The following is a 14,928-nucleotide window of genomic DNA, read 5'->3' on the forward strand; positions in this document are numbered from 1 at the left end:
CACCACTCCTGTGAGACAGGGGAGCTGGGGAGGTTACGGCTTTAGCAATTAATAAAGCAAAGCCTTGATGAGAGCTGGGGAACATGGCTGTGGGGACAGTGTGTCCTTTCCAAACAGACAGGCTCAGGCACTTTTGCACCCTGCTGTTTGCGTGTTTGTGTTTGCCAGAGGGATAGCGCTGCAGACTAGAAAGGGAGCCTGCTACGCCCCAGCGGATCTGTGTCAAGGAAGAGCTTTTAATCCATGCTGTGGCATCTGTTCCCCACAAATCAGAGAGGAGGATGATATCTGCTGCTCAGAAAAGAAAAGAACGACCTTCATGAAGAAACGAGGAAGAGAGCGATTGCATAAGGTGTCATCTTGATGACTTTACCCAAAACCATGTTGGGGAGAGAGAGAGAAATCAACAGACGGATGTTGCATCATCAGGGAAAAGGTTTTCTCCCTTTCCATTTTTCTCCCTCTTTTTTTGATCCATATTTCATGGGCACGTCGTCTACAGTGTGGTGAGCAACACACATACAGCCTTCCAATCGAGCCACCTTTGTCACCAACGCCAGAACAGCTTTAAGTCAGTATTGTCGTAAATCAGCAGTTCTTTCAAACCCAACAAAGCTATAAATATACTCCAACACTTACAGCCTGAGACCAGTGATGATGGCCCCTCTACAAACTCCTTTCCAGCACTGAATCACTCCTTTAGGGCCAGTCGTAGAACACGCCACTGCCTCCTCTCTTATCCCCACCATCAGCAGGAAAGATGGATGAGACGGAGAGCGGGAGGGACATGCACAGCAAGCAGCACAAACACGCACAACAAGTCCAGCGCAGAGACCCCAGTGACCATGTTCAATGTTTCTTCACTGCACAAAGACCCCAGTGACCATGTTCAATGTTTCTCCACTGCACAGAGACCCCAGTGACCATGTTTAATATTTCTCAACTGCACAGAGACCCCAGTGACCATGTTTAATATTTCTCCAATGCACAAAGACCCCAGTGACCATGTTTAATATTTCTCCACTGCACAGAGACCCCAGTGACCATGTTTAATGTTTCTCCACTGCACAGAGACCCCAGTGACCATGTTTAATATTTCTCCACTGCACAGAGACCCCAGTGACCATGTTTAATGTTTCTCCACTGCACAGAGACCCCAGTGACCATGTTTAATATTTCTCCACTGCACAGAGACCCCAGTGACCATGTTTAATGTTTCTCCACTGCACAGAGACCCCAGTGACCATGTTTAATTGTTCTCCACTGCACAGAGACCCCAATGACCATGTTTAATGTTTCTCCACTGCACTCAATGAAGGGAACAAAGGAGATGGTCTCGCATGACGTCTGTTTAATGGATTTTAAAAACAAATAACAGTGACCTTGCTTAGCCAGGCTAGTGATCTCTGTGAACTAATTGAGTGTATTAGGCCGAGATGCAAGCCAGCCAGTCTCTGTTCCGAGACACAGGAGATAATCCTCTCAAAGAAAGAGAAAAAGGAAGCTAACCTGATGCAGCCCAAACCCTTTTTCCAGCTTGTCATTCTCCACTTCAAAGCCTACATGATGAAATCCCCAAAAGTAGTATAAGAGCTCTACTACTGCATACCAGCCATCACCAGCTTCTTTCCTTCTCCTAATGCCTCATAAACAGAATATGGTAACATGTATTTTCTTTGTGGTCTTGGATCTGTGAGAGCCCTATGAGGCGCTGAGGATGTGGCCTTTTCAGTCTGGAGGATACGTGGAGGGTTTCTGCTGTGTAAAGACAGGTTCATCACAGACACGCGCACACACACACACACGCATGCTCACATACACACACACACACACACACACACGCATGCTCACATACACACACACACACACACATACAAAGTTCTCAATGGAGCTGCTATATGATACACTAAACCACTCATCTGCTCTAGGATAGTGGGGATCATCGTCATTGCATCCGCTCCATTAGTCCGGCCTTGGAGCGTCTGAGTGTGACAAATGCTAGATGGAATGGAAATGGGTGGCCTTGGAAACACAGCAGACCACATCCCTGTGACATTCAGGTGCCTACTCAGAATGGAGATTGGAGGAGAGTGAAGTGGTGGAAGGAGAGCTGGGCCCTGTCTGGGGGATTCAAGCTGAGCACCACAGACTGTAAGCCAACTAAAATTATTTTACCAGCCAGCACTTAGAGGCAGCAGCCTACGGCCAGCTCCTTGGGCATTTTGAAACAGCCATCTCTTTCACCCCTCAGTATTAGTTAAATGAACATCAAGTTCACAAGGGGTAGAGGTATGGTGTCCTAATAACATAATATATATCATATATTCTACAAAGACCTGATTTCAACATACAGTAGAGTTTAAAGTTTGAGGAATTGCATGGTTGAGAGATTATAATTAATTTCAAGCACAACAAAGGGCTACAGGATGTGCTACATTAGCGATAACAGCTTCTGCTTATGTGCCTCAGAAGTGGGGCAAACCATGCCTGATAGACTGGGTCTCGTAAGTGTGTGAGTGTGTGTCAGTCAATCCCTACTGATCTCACTCAACAGAGACTTGTGATAAGGGTTATCTCCGGTGCCTAACGAATCTGCCCAGCAGCCCGCTCCACCTCCCAGTGAGCAGTGTCCAGAGTGCACAGCAGTGATCAGTTGGCAGAGCTCCCTCAGGTGACCCGCGCTCTGCTCGCATGTTCATGCTACGCTGCTTTAGAACTTTATTTTCTGTTGGAAACGGCTCTGGCTCCTTCAGCCACTCTTTTTTTTATTTTCTCGCCCTCACTGTAAGTCAGACTGCCAAGTGAGGCTGCCAACACTGGAGAAAGAGATGTTGGGAGCTTTGGCACGTATAGACGTGTGCTTCCCAGTGGAAGTGCAAAGGCTGAGCTGGAGAGAGAAGAGAGAGAGAGAGAGACAGAAAGGGAGGGACAGAGTGAGAGAAAGAGAGGATGATAGAGGGAGAAAGAATGAGAGAAAGACAGAGAGAGAGGGAGGGATAGAAAAAGAGAGGGGGGAGGGGTCTGCATGGAAGACTTAGTCACTCTCTTTAATGCCACCTTCTTCCAGCCCCCTGTTTCCACATGCACTCCAGCAACAGCTAATGTGAACACAGACACACAGTGCAGGCACACACGCATGCATAAACACATACATTTCAGAAACTCACCCGCACGTTCATGTAAACACAACAACAACAATGTCTCTCATCCCGAGAAAATAATTCGCTATCAGGCAATTTTGTGGTCAGCTCATATGACAGACATGGTTTCCATGCCCTTTGGTTGGCATGCTCAGGTGTCTCATTTGTTTGTGTTAGGAAAAGAGAATGTGGGCAAATCCTCTGGGGCAGTGTGGTCCTGCTGGCTCCAAATCCATTAATTGCCTTGGCTCACTCTCTCAGCAGGTGTACCAGACATTAGTAGAAGAATCCAGAAGCCCCATGCGATCCTCTGGGAACGTTCTAAAACCCACAATAATACAGAGGGATGTTTGTCTCCTCCAGACTCCACTGTTCCAGCTGCCGAGGACCCCCCTTGCTCCTTTGCCCATATGGCTTCCAGACAGACTATTGGGTTGTGTGGAATCTTAATCTAATGTCAGAACATTGATTTATGCTTAGGTGTCCCATAGCCATTAAGGTAATTGCATGATCACTTTATAACGTCCTCCCCTGGTGGCCATGGTAATTTGGCATCCCCCACCCACCTTGCACTGCAAGCCCTGTAACTACATTATAGCTGAAAATGTAGTCAGAAATATCATCTTCCAGCCACTGCAAATTGATTTGATACCTTTTTGACTGAGTCCTGAAAACCTTTTAGTCCATCTCTTACAGTTTGCCAGTTGATTTATGCGAGGCTCCCAACTCTTAACAGGCTCTATTGATCGCCACTTTCTAGCCAGCGTTGCTGGGGAATGTACTGTTCCAAGACTCTAGGACCATTGGAGCGAGATCCTCCCTGAGATGGTGTATTTTTAGCTCCTGGGGTGCAGCAGCAAGTACTCTTTGATTACCCGTCAATGGGAAAAGACTGTGTTTAACTGCACTGCAATGTAGCACAGTAGACATGCCCCTCATTCTCTGCTTGTAGATGCTGTGATTATTGATTGAGTGGGGATGTCGATGGGCCACGGCCATTTTGTTAAGCCATACAGTGTATCTCAGTTCATGTCTGAGAAACAATCCTTAAAACTATTGAAGACCGCACACTAGTCTGTTTAACTTGAAAATTAGCCGGTTGGCTAAAACCGGCACTTTTACTGAAATGTTGATTAATGTGCACTGTCCCTGTAAAAATAAAAATAAATAAATAAAATAACTAGACGACTTGAGCCGAACAAAGAGGCTTTTGAAGCTGGAACTCACCTTCCTGTCCGAGGATTTGGTGGAGAAGACAGGCACACGGCAGGTGAGTAAAGGCCAAAATGGTGCCATGGTCTTCCCTTCATCTTCTGCACAGAACCATCCTGGTGTGTTCTCCTCTCCTAGAAGAAAAGGATGACAGGTTTAACTACCACTCAATTATACGTTGTTAATGGCCTAAATAACTATATATTATATTGTTAATGTCCTAAATAACTATATATTTCTTTAGGACCCACTCCAAAAAGCTTCCTATGCTTCTTAAAAATATGCAATACATGAACAAAGTGGGCACAGGTCTATTTTCTTGTTTCAGAAACAAAGTGTAACACAATGAATTGGCTTCAGGTATGAAATATGAGTATGTAGGATAATTAGCATTGTGTGTGTGTGTAATCAGCCAGAGGCAGGGAGAGATGGGGCCAGGTACAGCCCACGCGTAGCAGCCCCACGCTAGGCCTCAACACTGATTAAGGTACTGGTAATGAGCCTTTATGAGATTCAAAACAACAGTAAGATTCCACCACAGCAGGAGAAAGGCATCTGCCGGATTGTAGTTAATAAAGGAGAGAATTTGGCTTGTGCACGCTGTCTGAATACCTTGAAGCCACTATGCACCCCCTCACCAGGCACAACACAGATCTGCCAACATTCCTCCATTAAGTCATTTAGTAACTGTCAATTGCAACTAACTAAAACACAATTTTGTGTGCAATCAAACAGCTTGTTTTAATTTACTCCCTGTGTCTTGTGCATAACTGCATACATCAATATGTAATAAGCCACAGAAATACAGAGTTGCTGTTTCCAAAGCGTTAACATCCCAGTGTAGCCTAAACTCCTCATTTGGTTTGAGATGTGCGACCAGTTCATTTGACAGGCACGGTTGTTTACTTGTTGTTTGGCTGTTGCAGTGCAGGTAGGAATACAGCAGACTTAAGGGCCAATTAGTTGAGTTTGGTCTCCACAAATCATAACATTTCAGATGGTTTCTCTTAACAGGACTGGTACACAAAAAGAGGGAGTCAATTTGCAGGTGATATACTACCGCAGGATGTTGCACTGCTTTTAAACCCTTATTCTGCTTTTCTAAAGATAATTAGATAAACTGGGTTCGAGCCCTGAATGCTGATTGGCTGATAGCCGTGATATATCAGACCGTATACCACAGATATGACAAAAACCTTTTACTGCTCTAATTACGTTGGTAACCAGTTTATAATAGCAATAAGGCACCTCGGGGGTTTATGGTATATGGCCAGTATACCAAGGCTAAGGGCTGTATCCAAGCATGCCGCATTGCGTCATGCATAAGAACAGCCCTTAGCCATGGCATATTGGCCATATACCACACCCCTTTGTGCCTTATTGCCTAAATATACAGTACCAGTCCAAAGTTTAGATGCACCTACTCATTCCAGGGTTTTTCTTTATTTTTACTATTTTCTACATTGTAGAATAATAGGGAAGACATCAAAACTGTGAAATAACACATACGGAATCATGTAGTAACCAAAAGAGTGTTAAACATATCAAAATATATTTTATATTTGAGTAGCTACCCGTTGCCTTGATGACAGCTTTGCACACTCTTGGCATTTTCTCAACCAGCTTCATGAGGTAGTCACCTGGAATGCATTTCAATTAACAGAAGTGCCTTGTTGAAAGTACATTTGTGGATTTCTTTCCTTCTTAATGCATTTGAGCCCATAAATTAAGGTAGGGGTGGTATGCAGAAGATAACGCTATTTGATAAAAGACCAAGTCCATATTATGGAAAGAACAGCTTAAATAAGCAAAGAGAAACGACAGTCCATCATTACTTTAAGACATGAAGGTCAGTCAATCCAGAAAATGTAAAGAGCTTTGAAAGTTTCTTCAAGTGCAGTCGCAAACTCCGTCAAGCGCTATGATGAAACTGGCTCTCATGAGGACCCACACAGGAAAGGAAGACCCGGAGTTCCCTCTGATGCAGAGGATAAGTTCATTAGAGCTACCAGCCTCAGAAATTGCAGCCCAAATAAATGCTTCACAGAGTTCAAGTTACAAACACTGAGTCAAATAGGCCTTCATGGTTGAATTGTTGCAAAGAAACCACAACTAAATGACACCAATAAGAAGAAGAGACTTGCTTGGGCCAAGAAACACGAGTAATGGACATTAGACCGGTGGAAATCTGTCATTTGGTCTGATGAGTCCACATTTGAGATTTTTGATTCCAACCGCTGTGTCTTTGTGAGACACAGAGTAGGTGAACAGATGATCTGGAGGAGGAGGTGTGAGGGTGCTTTGCTGGTGACGCTGTCACAATTTATTTTGAATTCGTCACACTTAACCAGCATGGTTACCACAGCATTCTGCAGTGATACACCCTCCCATCTGATGTGCGCTGAATGGGACTATCATTTGTTTTTCAACAGGACATTGACCCAATGCACCTCCAAGCTGTGTAAGTGCTATTTGACCAAGAAGGAGAGTGATGGAGTGCTGCATCAGATGATCTGGCCTCCACAATCACCCGACCTCAACCCAATTGAGATAGTTTGGCATGAGTTGGACCGCAGAGTGAAGGAAAGGCAGCCAACAAGTGCTCAGCATATGTGGGAAATCCTTCAAGACTTTTGGAAAAGCATTCCAGGTGAAGCTGGTTGAGAGAGTGCCAAGAGTGTGCAAAGCTGTCATCAAGGCAAAGTGTGGCTACTTTGAAGAATATTATATTTTGATTTGTTTAACACTTTTTTGTTTACTACACGATTCAATATGTGTTATTTCATAGTTTTGATGTTTTTTATTATTACAATGTAGAAAATAAAGAAAAATAGAGAAAAACCCTGGAATGAGTAGGTGTGTCCAAACTTTTGACTGGTACTGTATACCAGAGACACATACATTCAACACCTCTGAATTCTGCATAACTTTATGTTAACAAGCCACAGTTAAAACATATATTTCCAGTACAATGACAATAATTGAGATACAGTACAATAAACTCATTGAGATGGATTACCTTCAGAATATTCTTCCATGCAGTGATGTTTAGAGAGAGTGAGAGGACATGGTCGACGTTAACATTGTTCAAAAACAAAAGCCCCTTCTGTTGAGATGTTTTCATATTTCATATGATAACTTATTCCATATTTCCCAGAACCACTGTGAATAGGATCGATGGAACCTTGAGTGCATCTTTTGAATGATAGATTTCAGAAGTATTTTGACAACAATGCTTAGAGATTTTAAAGATTTTCTTATGATACTGTATCGCTATGATTACCGAGGAGCCGTATTTAGGACCATGTTGAAAGGTAGGTTGCAAATTAGGATATATTGTAGCTTTTAAATGTGTTGATAGTTAAAATAGTAGTGCACATGCTCTATGTAAGAACAATAGATAATAGACATGGTATTTGACAGGAGCAACAAGATGAAGTCTCTGCTCCCAGAGAAGACTACCTGAACAATTAGAGGAGCAGGCTCAGCCAGATCATAGATTGAATAATCAATAATGATGAAGTTGGGCTATTTAGTGTTTGGGTTGCAATCATGTATAAAATCTTCCTACAGTACCTGCAGAGGATTTCTTAATGATCCCCCTCTGAGATGACCTCTGAGTCTGTCTCAGATATAGCCTTTCCCAGGGATGATCAGGGCTTTGAGGGTCATTCATTAAAAGGCTGTAATTGAAGGCATATTGCCAGGACTAGTTGGTGTGGGTCAGAGGGTCCACTGCTTTCCTTTGCACCTGAACGCTCAGCAACTTTCTTCAGCTAATCATTCAATTAGTATGAATAACACTCCGCTATGTCCGCCGTCCAAGTGATTATTGGGTCAGCAAAGGTATTGGTCCTGCTGTTGTTATTTGTCGTGGAGGGTGTTATTAAATATGATTAAATACCTGACTAAGCCCAAGGCCGTGTTTACCCATTCTGATTTCCATAAGTACTGTGTGCATGAAGGACGGGAGAAGTGAAATGCTGCCAGTGTGTGTGAACACACCCTGTCTCTGGCCTTCAGCCTTTACTATGTATTAATGACGACAAATAATGGTGCCTGCCCTTCGGAACAAATGGTAAATACAGAGCCATTCTATCAGAGGCCTTAATGAGGACAGACAGTCACTTCACACACACACAGGGGCAAAGTCACTAATGAATCAGAGATAAAGCATTCTATTCACATAAGACCCCCTAAACCTTTCACAGACAGAGCAGAAAGCCAGAGCTCCACAGCCAAATCCCTATCTTTCTGTCTCTATCTCTCTCTCTCTCCCCCGCTCTCTGTTTCTCGCTCTCTCTGTTTCTCGCTCTCTCTGTTTCTCGCTCTCTGCAGCTGCCATTATTCTGTTTGATGAAGGGATGTAAACTGAAGCCTCATGGAGAATGATAAACAACAACAACAATGAGTCTCATCAGGAGGTCTGAATGAAAGAGAGCGGAAAGAGAGAGCTTGGGCTAGCCACTTAGTACACCACTGGTCAGCACACCACTGCCAAAACCTTGAATAGATCAGTTGTGACGGCTTACACTCCATCACAAAAAATTGCTGGCAGGAGCTGCGTGTGGAAGCTTTCAGATGTCAACCACTCAAAATGAAACCTTAGTACCAATACACTAAGGATGGATACTGAGGTTGGATACTGTGGAGGTTAAACAGTCATCCACCCCAGTCTTGAATGCAGCTATGGGGCTCCTTCACTATTCCACCTGGCTGCCCTGATAATGTTTACTCATCATAAATATTTCCCACATTTGAGCACAGTGAGATGTTGAGATAATCTTTGTAGTCTGACAGACACATTTTGGGGTGTGGAAATTCTAAATGCAATGCTGTATAATTACATCAAATAATACACTGCTCAAAAAAATAAAGGAACACTAAAATAACACATCCTAGATCTGAATGAATGAAATATTCTTATTAAATACTTTTTTCTTTACATAGTTGAATGTGTTGACAACAAAATCTCACACAAAAATTATCAATGGAAATCAAATTTATCAACCCATGGAGGTCTGGATTTGGAGTCACACTCAAAATTAAAGTGGAAAACCACACTACAGGCTGATCTAACTTTGATGTAATGTCCTTAAAACAAGTCAAAATGAGGCTCAGTAGTGTGTCTGGCCTCCACGTGCCTGTATGACCTCCCTACAACGTCTGGGCATGTTCCTGATGAGGTGGCGGATGGTCTCCTGAGGGATCTCCTCCCAGACCTGGACTAAAGCATCCGCCAACTCCTGGACAGTCTGTGGTGCAACGTGGCGTTGGTGGATGGAGCGAGACATGATGTCCCAGATGTGCTCAATTGGATTCAGGTCTGGGGAACGGGCGGGCCTGTCCATAGCATCAATGCCTTCCTCTTGCAGGAACTGCTGACACACTCCAGCCACATGAGGTCTAGCATTGTCTTGCATTAGGAGGAACCCAGGGCCAACCGCACCAGCATATGGTCTCACAAGGGGTCTGAGGATCTCATCTCGGTACCTAATGGAAGTCAGGCTACCTCTGGCGAGCACATGGAGGGCTGTGCGCCCCCCCAAAGAAATGCCACCCCACACCATGACTGACCCACCGCCAAACCGGTCATGCTGGAGGATGTTGCAGGCAGCAGAACGTTCTCCACGGCGTCTCCAGACTGTCACGTCTGTCACATGTGCTCAGTGTGAACCTGCTTTCATCTGTGAAGAGCACAGGGCACCAGTGGCGAATTTGCCAATCTTGGTGTTCTCTGGCAAATGCCAAACGTCCTGCACGGTGTTGGGCTGTAAGCACAACCCCCACCTGTGGACGTCGGCCCCTCATACCACCCTCATGGAGTCTGTTTCTGACCATTTGAGCAGACACATTTGTGGCCTGCTGGAGGTCATTTTGCAGGGCTCTGGCAGTGCTCCTCCTGCTCCTCCTTGCACAAAGGCAGAGGTAGCGGTCCTGCTGCTGGGTTGTTGCTCTCCTATGGCCTCCTCCACGTCTCCTGATGTACTGGCCTGTCTCCTGGTAGCGCTCCATGCTCTGGACACTACGTTGACAGACACAGCAAACCTTCTTGCCACATCTCGCATTGATGTGCCATCCTGGATGAGCTGCACTACCTGAGCCACTTGTGTGGGTTGTAGACTCCGTCTCATGCCACCACTAGAGTGAAAGCACCGCCAGCATTCAAAAGTGACCAAAACATCAGCCAGGACTTATTGGAACTGAGAAGTGGTCTGTGGTCACCACCTGCAGAACCACTCCTTTATTGGGGGTGTCTTGCTAAATGCCTATAATTTCCACCTGTTGTCTATTCCATTTGCACAACAGCATGTGAAATGTATTGTCAATCAGTGTTGCTTCCTAAGTGGACAGTTTGATTTCACAGAAGTGTGATTGACTTGGAGTTACATTGTGTTGTTTAAGTGTTCCCTTTATTTTTTGAGCAGTGTATATTGAAATGGATGTTGCTTGAGCAAAGCAAATGAATTTCAGTTGCCAAAAACAACACTCGCAAAACAGTTTCTTTGGACCCCAGCAAGGTCGGAGTTTGCCCCCCAAAAGTTAAATGTGTCAGTCAGACAGCCACTCACAAACCAATCACTGTCCATAGTGCTGAAATTGCGCGATGTCTATGTGGCTGCATGTCCTGTATAGGCTACATGAACCTGCATGACAGCTGCTATTTATTTAAAAAAAATTGAAAAATGACACATCAAATAGCCTAGCAATGAGGGAAAATCTAGTTGGCTTGAGGATAAATTCAGCCACTGAAATCAGCAGGTTTTGTTTGGCTAATAGCTTACACAAATGGGCTGCAATAATCAAAGTAAATTACATTAAATCCAACTTGAGAGTTCCCTGGACTCCTGAAATCCTCTTTTTTGTGTGCAAATGTTTTCACCACAGCCTGTAGGTTCAGGTTGAGGGCCCGACTGTTTTGCCAACCCAGACAGTCATCCTTAGACATTCTGCATTATATGTCCATTGCGCTGTACACAATTTAAACTTAGTCTTGAATGATGCACGCCAAGATATAGAAGAAATACGAGACTGTTGATAATTGCAAGCACACAACTCAAACACCAGTTCACTAGTATGAACAAAATCGCAAACCGCTGTTTTTGTTTAAGCCCTCGAGCTGTTGTCCTCTAAATATGATAATCTACTTGCATCTGCTGTCACGATATTCGTAGGTGGAAGGTGAAGAGGACCAAGGTGCAGCGTCGTAAGTGTTCATGATGTTTAATAAAATAAACAGAACACTAAATGACCAAAAACAACAAAGAGAGTGAACGACACGAAACAGTTCTGTATGGTAAACACAGACATAACTAAGGTCAGGACGTGACATCTGCCAATTGATTGGCTGTCCAGTATCCAGACGACCTGTCCCCAGATCTTCCTATACAGTTCATCTCTTTCCGTAACGTGTTGAGGCCGGCAATTAAGGAGAATGAGAGGCTCAATTAAAGATGTTGCAGAACAGCTGTATTTGAAGCACCACTCACTGCAGTATCCCTGAAGTTGCTACAGCAATCAAGCAGTTTTTACCATCCTGTAACTGTCGTTTCTGCAGAGAGATCGTTTGCTAAACTAAAACTCATAAACTAGCTAAGAAGCATTATGCTCCAGGTCTGATATGCGCTTTTGAAAGCCTGAGTAAGCTCCTCTCGTTGAACTGGCACCGTCGTATCCTTGACCACAGCATTTGTTCACCGATATCCACTTATACACTATATATACAAAAGTATGTGGACACCCCTTCAAATTAGTGGATTTGTCTATTCAGCCACTCTTGTTGCTGACAGGTGTATAAAATCGAGCACACAGCCATGCAATCTCCATAGACAAACATTTGCCTTACTGAAGAGCTCAGTGACTTTCAACATGGCACCATCATAGGATGCCACCTTTCCAAAAAGTCAGTTCATCAAATTTCTGCCCTGCTAGAGCTCAACTCTAAGTGATGTTATTGTGAAGTGGAAACATCTGGAGCAACAACGGCTCAGCCACAAAGTGGTACAGTAGGCCACACAAGCTCACAGAATGGGGACTGCTGAGTGCTGAAGCTGTAATACTCACTACGAGTTACAAACTGCCTCTGGAAGATACGTCAGCTCAAGAACTGTTTGTCAGGAGCTTCATGAAATTAATTTCCATGGCGAAGCAGCCTCCCACAAGCCTAAGATCACCATGTGTAATGCCAAACATCGGCTGGAGTGGTGTAAAGATCGCCACCATTGGACTCTGGAGCAGTGGAAACTGGAGTGATGAATCATGGATCACCATCTGGCAGTCCGACGGACGAATCTGGGTTTTGCGGATGGCAGGAGAAAGCTGCCTGCCCCAATGCATAGTGTCAACTGTAAAGTTTGGAGGAGGAATAATGGTCTGGGGCTGTTTTTTATGGTTCGGGCTAGGCCCATTTGTGGCAGCAGTTTGGGGAAGGCCCTTTCCTGTTCCAGCATGACAATGCCCCCATGCACAAAGCAAGGTCCATACAAAAATGGTTTGTTGAGATTGGTGTGGAAGAACTTGACTGGCCTGCACAGAGCCCTGACCTCACCCCCATCGAACAGCTTTGGAATTAATTGGAACGCCGATTGCAAGCCAGGTCTAATCCCCCAACATCAGCACTTTGTGATATCAGATGGAAAAAACGCTTTATAAATACATTTCATTGATTGATCAGTGCCGACCTCACTAATGCTCTTGTGGCTGAATGACAGCAAGTCCCCGCAGCAATGTTCCAAAAGCTAGTGGAGAATGTCCCACTGTGGAGGCTGTTATAGCAGCAAAGAGGGGACCAACTCCATATTAATTTTTGAATGAGATGTTTGACGAGCAGGTGTCCACATACACTAAAAATATGTTCAATCAGTAAAAACGATATTTTTCAAGGCCTGACGCACATTTTCAGTCACATTCCTGAAGCCCAACAAACTGAAGCACTAGTACAGTCGGAAGTTTACATACACTTAGGTTGGAGTCATTGAAACTCGTTTTTCAACCACTCCACAAATTTCTTGTTAACAAACTATAGTTTTGGCAAGTCGTTTAGGACATCTACTTTGTGCATGACACAAGTCATTTTCCAACAATTGTTTACAGACAGATTATTTCACTTATGATTCACTGTATCACAATTCCAGGAGGTCAGAAGTTTACATACACTAAGTTGACTGTGCCTTTAAACAGCTTGGAAAATTCCAGAAAACGATGTCATGGCTTTAGAAGCTTATGATAGGCTAATTGACACCATTTGAGTCAATTGGAGATGTACCTGTGGATGTATTTCAAGGCCTACCTTCAAACTCAGTGCCTCTTTGCTTGACATCATGGGAACATCCTAACAAATCAGCCAAGACCTCAGATAAAAAAATTGTAGACCTCCACAACTCTGGTTCAGCCTTGGGAGCAATTTCCAAATGCCTGAAAGTACCACGTTTATCTGTACAAACAACAGTAAGCAAGTATAAACACCATGGGACCACGCAGCCATCAAACCGCTCAGTAAGGAGACGTTCTGTCTCCTAGAGATGAACGTACTTTGGTGCGAAAAGTGCAAATCAATCCTAGAACAACAGCAAAGGATCTTGTGAAGATGCTGGAGGAAACAGGTACAACAGTATCTATATCCACAGTAAAACGAGTCCTATATCGACATAACCTGAAAGGACGCTCAGCAAGGTAGAAGCCACTGCTCCAAAACCGCCATAAAAAAAGCCAGACTATGGTTTGCAACTGCACATGGGGACAAAGATCGTACTTTTTGGAGAAATGTCCTCTAGTCTGATGAAACAAAAATAGAACTGTTTGGCCATAATGACCATCATTATGTTTGGAGGAAAAAGGGGGAGGCTTGCAAGCCAAAGACACCATCCCAACCCTGAAGCACGTGGGAGGCAGCATCATGTTGCGAGTGTGCTTTGCTGCAGGAGGGTCTGGTGCACTTCACAAAATAGATGGCATCATGAGGCAGGAAAATTATGTGAATATATTGAAACAACATCTCAAGACATCAGTCTGGTGCACTTCACAAAATAGATGGCATCATGAGGCAGGAAAATTATGTGAATATATTGAAACAACATCATGAGGCAGGAAGTTAAAGCTTGGTCGCAAACGGGTCTTCCAAATGGACAATGACCCCAAGCATACTTCCAGTTGTGGCAAAATACCTTAAGGACAAAAAGTGTGTGCGAGCAAGGAGGCCTGCAAACCTGACTCAGTTATACCAGCTCTGTCCGGAGGAATGGGCCAAAATTCACCCAACTTATTGTTGGAAGCGTGTGGAAGGCTACCCAAAACATTTGACCCAAGTTAAACAATTTAAAGGCAATGCTACAAAATACTAATTGAGTGTATGTAAACTTCTGACCCACTGGGAATGTGATGAATGAAATAAAAGCTGAAATTAATCATTCTCTCTACTATTATTCTGATATTTAACATTCTTCAAATAAAGTGGGGATCCTAACTGACCTAAGACAGGGAATTCTTACTAGGATTAAATGACAGGAATTGTGAAAAAGTTTAAATGTATTGGCTAAGGTGTATGTAAACTTCCGACTTCAACTGTCCATCCATATGG

General features: G+C 43.9%; 1 protein-coding gene across 2 annotated transcripts in view; it reads right to left on the reverse strand.

Annotated features, from left to right (window-relative positions):
• The window catches only part of arhgef10la (Rho guanine nucleotide exchange factor (GEF) 10-like a), a 111,535-nt gene that overhangs the window by 45,410 nt on the left and 51,197 nt on the right, over positions 1-14,928 (reverse strand). For both annotated transcript variants that reach the window (XM_020490877.2, XM_020490872.2), the window contains one exon: positions 4,368-4,486. In XM_020490877.2, the coding sequence (XP_020346466.1) occupies positions 4,368-4,486 (119 nt within the window). The remainder of the gene's footprint in view (positions 1-4,367; positions 4,487-14,928) is intronic.

This window comes from Oncorhynchus kisutch, linkage group LG1 (assembly GCF_002021735.2).
Source record: "Oncorhynchus kisutch isolate 150728-3 linkage group LG1, Okis_V2, whole genome shotgun sequence".
Lineage (NCBI taxonomy): Eukaryota > Metazoa > Chordata > Actinopteri > Salmoniformes > Salmonidae > Oncorhynchus > Oncorhynchus kisutch.